The sequence below is a fragment of the Chaetura pelagica genome, unplaced genomic scaffold (genome assembly GCF_000747805.2).
Source record: "Chaetura pelagica isolate M959 unplaced genomic scaffold, ChaPel_1.0 scaffold72, whole genome shotgun sequence".
In the NCBI taxonomy this organism is placed as follows: Eukaryota; Metazoa; Chordata; class Aves; order Apodiformes; family Apodidae; genus Chaetura; species Chaetura pelagica.
Window position 1 is genome coordinate 3,772,687 of NW_009952560.1, and position 5,945 is coordinate 3,778,631.

Below are 5,945 nucleotides of genomic sequence, written 5' to 3' on the forward strand. Positions count from 1 at the left end.
CCCACTCGCACTCCCCGAAGAGGCGATTTTTGATTCCTCCCTCCCACGCCCCGTGCCCGCCAGCCCCTGAACCCCCCGGCCCTGGGCCCCGGTGCTGCAGATCATTCTCCAAAACGGAGCTGTCCCGTACCAGGGTGCACAGGCCAGGCCGGGCGATGCTCCCGCACCTCGCAGGGGGCACGACTCGCTGTCGCTGCAGAATCCCCTCCAAAAAACCCACCTAAACACAAAGCCAGAGCCTGGGAACCTGGCCGGGAGGTGGGTTCGTTCTGCCCCCGGGAAAGGAGCAGCAGGGGAGAGCTCAGCACCACCTGCCAGTGCTTGACGGGTGGCTACAAAGAAGATGGAGACTCCCTTATTACAAGGAGTCACAGGGGAAGGATGAGGGGTGATGGGTGCAAGTTACTCCCGGGGAGATTCCAGCTGGACACAAGTAGGAAATTTTGCAAAATGAGAACAGTTCAGACATTGGAACAATCTCCCCAGGGAAGTGGTGGATTCCCCAACATGAGACACTTTTAAGATCCAGCTGGACAAGGCGCTGGGCCTTTGTGTCTAGACTGTGCTTTTGCCAAGAAAGGCTGGATCCTTGAGGTCCCTTCTGTGGTTCTAGGAAGACACATGGCTGGGGGTGGAAGGAGCAGGGTGGCCTCTTGCCTTGGCACAGCAACAAGCTGTGGTTCACAGGGGCCAGAGTGTGGCTCCCAGGGACTTTCTTCCTGCAGGGAATCGCCCGTGACCTGCCCTGACTGTGCTGCCAGCTCAGACCTGACCCCCGGGGGATGAAAGACATTTGAACACATTTTAATACTGCATAACTGTGTGTGCCTGAGAGATACGTAAGTAGTATTTTGGGGGTTTCCTCCATTCAGATCTTTGCTCATCCCTGTTTTGAGGCAGGTGGGATGTTAAGGAAAACCAAGCAGAGCAGCTCACTCTGCAAAAAGTGCCTTGCAGTCCATAAAACATGAGAAGTGTCCCTCTCTGACAGCAGGTCTTGTCAATTCCTGTTTAACTTCTCTGTATCTCATGTACACATCTGCTTCCCAACTCTGGCATTTCCTGCTGGAGACACAAGCTGCAAGCCTAGCACGTAAAACTGACAGTCAAGGAACCATCAGTGGTGTGACTCCTTCATCTTGCTGCTTCCTGGGATCCTTTGTGTGAGAGATCAGATGATGCAAACTTTTGTGTAAGTCAAGCACAGCATCAAAAGGGCCCTGAGGAGAAGGAGAGTAAATTGGCTTCTCTTTCTTGGGGCTCCTCTGCACTGCACAGTCATTAGGAGAGGGACAAGTAGGGAACAGGGATTATCCAACAAAAAGATGCCCCAGATCTAATTAAACTGGAAAAGCCAAAAGACTTTGGTCATCAGGATATTCTTAAACCAAGAGGGAGAAGGAACATCCAGAGGGAATGTGGCTGTCTCAAAAGTGATCACCATTACATAGGTTTAAGTCCTTAGTCTACAAATAAATTGCTCTGGATTTACACAGAGTAACTGAGCTCATTTCCCTTTTTAGCTGATAAAAGCCCTGTTGTCTGGAATTTCAACAAACCAATTGTAAAAGAAGGATGTGGCAGAAGACAGATGAGTCATCTGCTCATTTCTCAGCAGCCAGTAACAACAAAACCTTCTCACTGGGCCAACCTAAGAGTTATCTGCCTTCCAGATCCCTTCGTGGGCAAGTCCATAGATGAGGGATTGATCTGCAAGAAGCCTCCTCCTCCTCCTCCTTGACCTGGAAGAAGCTACGTCCTCCTCAGCTCTGCCCTGTGCTTGTGCTTGCTGAGAGTTGCAGCCCTGGCACTTAAGAAGGTGCTCAGGGGCTGTGAATTTTGCCTAATAACATTCTGCAGTGGTTCCAGACATGGAGGAGTGTGGTTTCCTCCTGAAGATTGGGCAGCAAATGTTTCCTCATGAACTAGAAAGATGGAGTAGCTCAGTCTTTGCAGATTCCTCAGAGCGGGAATGAGGGATGACGCCACAGCAGGGAAGTTCAAACTGCTAATATTGTTTGGCAGCACTTCACAAGATCAAATCAGCACTTGGTTTTCCAGCAGAGCACTTCCAAGAAATCCCACTGGTGATGAAAGTTCCTAGGTAGACAGGAATGTCTGAGGTCCAGGCTGTGGAGCAGCCACAGCAGAATACAGTCTTAAAAGAGAAGCAGATCTGGGAATAGTGCTAGACAGCGTCCTGTACTGGCCATCAGGGAGCAGCTAAATCAGGCAAGAAACAGGCACCCACCCAGCTTAGCATCATCCACCATCATTTTTGTTTCCCAGAGGAAACAAAACCCTCTTAAAATCCAGCCCATCAGTGGCAGAGGCATGTTTTCTGTCCAGAAAAAGAACCAAGTCCTGGGAACCTGGCAGATCTTTGCTATGACAGAGTCTTTCCCCGTGGCTGAGGCAGGAGAGCCTTGCAAGTTGGTTTGATCAGGTTGAAGATGGAGTTTCACGGGTGGATGATGCAAAGCAAAGACTAATAGTATTGATTCCCCTGATTGCTGCTAGGTGTGAAAGCTGAAAGCTCCCTAGAGGGGAAATGACAAGAACCAACCTTTAATTAGAATCTAATGCAGATGAGTCACTTTTATCCCCTGCAGGGGACCTGTATTTCTAATTTAATGCCAAGTTCCTTTCACATTTCCTTTTATTTGGGACTGTATTTCTTAGAGTAGGATATCAACAGCCACACTAGTGCACTATCTTTAGTCTCCTAAGCCAAGACTGGTGACTGCAGGCACCCACCAGTGCTGGATGAAACCCAGAGCAGCTTGGAAAGCGGGAGAGCTGCACTGAGTGCTGGCAGCAGCCAGCTGTGCCTACTGCACTGCAGCAGCTTGGTGGGACTTCCATGCACAGCCCTAAGAGTTTCCACAGCCCTAAGACTTTCCACAGCCCCTGGCTGCTTTCCTCCCTGCACAGGAAACGTTGGCAAGTGTCTCAATGCTCTTGATTAAAGGTTAGACATGCTGTCCTGGAACGTGGTTCCGCTTCTTGCACTCACTTTGAACTGGGAGTTCAAAAGATCCAGGACCACTTGTTTAAAGCCACGACTGAGGTTCTCCAAGCCTAGTGAAATCAGCAAAAGCCCAGGATTTGGTTGCCTGCTGCATCACCAGGAGCACAGACTCCGCAGGGGATTCCCACAGCGCAGATGAAAACCACAAGGGGCATCACCATCCCAGAAACACATCCTCCTCCTCCTCTGAGCCCAAAGATCTCACAGACCTGGCCATGATGGTGGCATTGCTTTAGCCTCCCTCTCATTAGAGGCAGGGTTTACTGCCTTGAGCTCCTGCTGTGGTGATCACAAGGATCATCCTGTTTCTGGGACTTCCAGGAGGTGATTTTCCTCCCTCCCGGACACACCACAGGGCTGCCAGGTCCCGAGGGTGGGTACCCAGCAGATGGCAACCGTGTTCAACACTTGTGCTGGAGCTTCACCTTCCTGTAGGCTTCTCTTGTGCTTTATGTCTCTTTCAACGTCTGTTTCTTCATTAATCCCTACTTTTAATTTGAATGTTTAATCCCCTCTGAGCAATTTATTTAAACATTTCAAAATAAGCACTGGATTAGTGCTTTTTAGCTATTCTTATTCCTACCTAAGAATAAGAATCACTCATAATTCCTTTGTGTTCAATCAGACCTTTTACAGAAGGACTATAATAAAATAGAATTATTAACAAAATTATGATAAAAATACTTTAGATCTGTCCACCTGAACAGTGGAAAATATGTGAGGTGTGGGCTGGGAGACTGAGAAATCAGGGCACACAACCATAATCTTAATAATTGGGGAAAAATAGGTTTTGTGGGAGGGAAGAGGAGTGCTAAGTAAGTTCAAGTAGCATTCCCTGACATCCTGCTTTTCCAGTCCAGGCATCTGGAGAGTGGAGGCAGTGGGTGTTTGTCCAACCATGGAGTGTTGGAAAACATGTAGTGCCCCATATTAAAAAGGGATTAGGAGTGAGGAACCACAATGAGTAAGAAGACAGGAACAGCCTCTGAGCAGAACCTCAGGCACTGTGGTAGAAACATGTTTTCTGGAGCAGGATTACAGCCCTGTTGCAGGCCCTGTTTACCTGACCAACCAACCCATAGATACCATTCCACAGGTCTGTGCAGATCCTGCTGTGCCCCAGGCTCTAGGAGCAACTTCAGCCCTCACAACATGCTGAATGCACCTCAAATTCTCCTCATCTGCCAGTGAAAATGCAGGGGATGAGGAGTTGTACCCCCAGCCCCAGGCACTGAGGACAACCAAGTGGACCCCAAACTGCTGTGAAGTTTGGAGCCAGAGGTTAAGAGACCTGGTGGAAAAGAAACTTCTACCTAATCTCTATCATGTTCCAAATCCTCTCTTCTCAGGTTTCTAAGGCTTGGATTACACCCAGAAACAGATGGGTGTTCATTAATTAATTCCCTGTAGGGCTGTTCAGAGATACATTTAACAACAGTCTTATTCTTGGGTTTGTTGCCACTGCTGCCATCAGGATGACAAGCAGCAACCAGTGAGGTGGATTACTCTGGACCTAGCCCCTGGTCTGCCTCATCCAGCCTTGGCAGGGCCTGATCCAAACACCTCAAATGAGAGGGCTGGACCCTTTGCTGTGGGGAGTTACAGAGTATCTGCCTCTCTGAAGAGGTTCTTCCCAGTTTGAGGCATTGGTGGCTGTTGTACATTCTGGAACATGAGGTTTATATCCCCCCTAAAACATCATGGAAAGGTGGATCATGCAACCCACAGAACTCTAGACCTCAGTAATTAGACACCCACAAGATAATTACACCCTGTATAAAAAGAAAAGTGTAAGAAGTCATTGTGAGAGTAATTGTTGTCAGTTTAAAAATTGTGCCTTCCAGTGCCTCTGGTCAAATAACACCTGGCTCTTCTAGTCTCTCTTCTTTCAGCAGATCTCAAAGCCCATTGCACAAGAGGCCATTGCCATTGGCAATTCACCCGAGCTCACCTGGCTGCCTGTCACAGACCTGCTGCAAACCTGGGACAGAATTTTGCCCAGGTCCCACTTGATGCTGTGCCTTGCATCATGACAAACCCACCACGGAGCAGCTGTTGGCTGACAATCTCTTCCCTTACTTTCCTTTCTAGACTAAAAAAAAACAAACCCAAAACTCCATACTTTTGTTCTTTACATCCCCACTTACTCCAAACACCTCCTTCCTCTCCAGGAGTATCACTGCAACAAGCTCAGATCTCCCCATGCTCCCTGGCCCTTGGCTCACATCCTGGCAGGAGCACACGAGACATTTCCCAGCCAGTTCCTTTGCCCTCTCAAGTTCAACTCATTTAATACCAAACCACAAAGCTCACTTTATTCCTAGGAAGAGCATTTTGAGTGACGTTCATGCTGGATCATAAGCCAAGATTTAGTCAAGTGCTACAAGGACAGGACATAAAACTTCCTAAAAACGGTGGAAGGAGCTAAATGTATTTCTTAAAATTTCATAAATTGAGTTGGAAGTTAAAAATTTAGTTAAAGGCTGGTCACTAATTTCTAGCACCACAGTTTTCCAGAAGGCAGGCTGAGTACTGTCCCTTTAAGGGACTTCTGTGCAGTTATTTATTTAACTGAAAATTATTCCCTCTTAGTTTTAAGGGTAAACCAGTGAACACAGAGTAAGTTACATTAAGAAACACTCAGAGGTGACCCAGCCCCACAAATAAACAGTGCTGTTTGCTCCTGTGGTCTCTGTGCAGCCAGTCCCCACTGCCCACCTCTGCTCTGCTGGGCTGGGCCACTGTGTCTACAGGCAAAGAAAATGCCCAGGAGGTGTCCCAGGCTCCTCCTGCTCGTGAAATGCACTTTATGGCTCTGCTGAGCCTGAGGAGGGACGTGCCCTGTGCCTGCGGGGACACCGACAGTGGGAACACGACCTGCCGGCTGTGAGGACCCCATCCCAGTCATCCTGCT

At 48.5% G+C, this 5,945-nt stretch overlaps 2 protein-coding genes across 2 annotated transcripts in view; one reads left to right on the forward strand and one right to left on the reverse strand.

Moving 5' to 3' along the window:
* CPD (carboxypeptidase D) overlaps positions 1 to 5,235 on the reverse strand; it is a 30,461-nt gene extending 25,226 nt beyond the window's left edge. Inside the window, exon 1 of the mRNA XM_009993205.1 lies at positions 5,179 to 5,235. Within this exon, the coding sequence (XP_009991507.1) occupies positions 5,179 to 5,235 (57 nt within the window). The remainder of the gene's footprint in view (positions 1 to 5,178) is intronic.
* Positions 5,236 to 5,831: 596 nt separating this feature from the next.
* TMIGD1 (transmembrane and immunoglobulin domain containing 1) overlaps positions 5,832 to 5,945 on the forward strand; it is a 4,586-nt gene continuing 4,472 nt past the window's right edge. The window contains exon 1 of the mRNA XM_009993206.1: positions 5,832 to 5,895. Within this exon, the coding sequence (XP_009991508.1) occupies positions 5,832 to 5,895 (64 nt within the window). The remainder of the gene's footprint in view (positions 5,896 to 5,945) is intronic.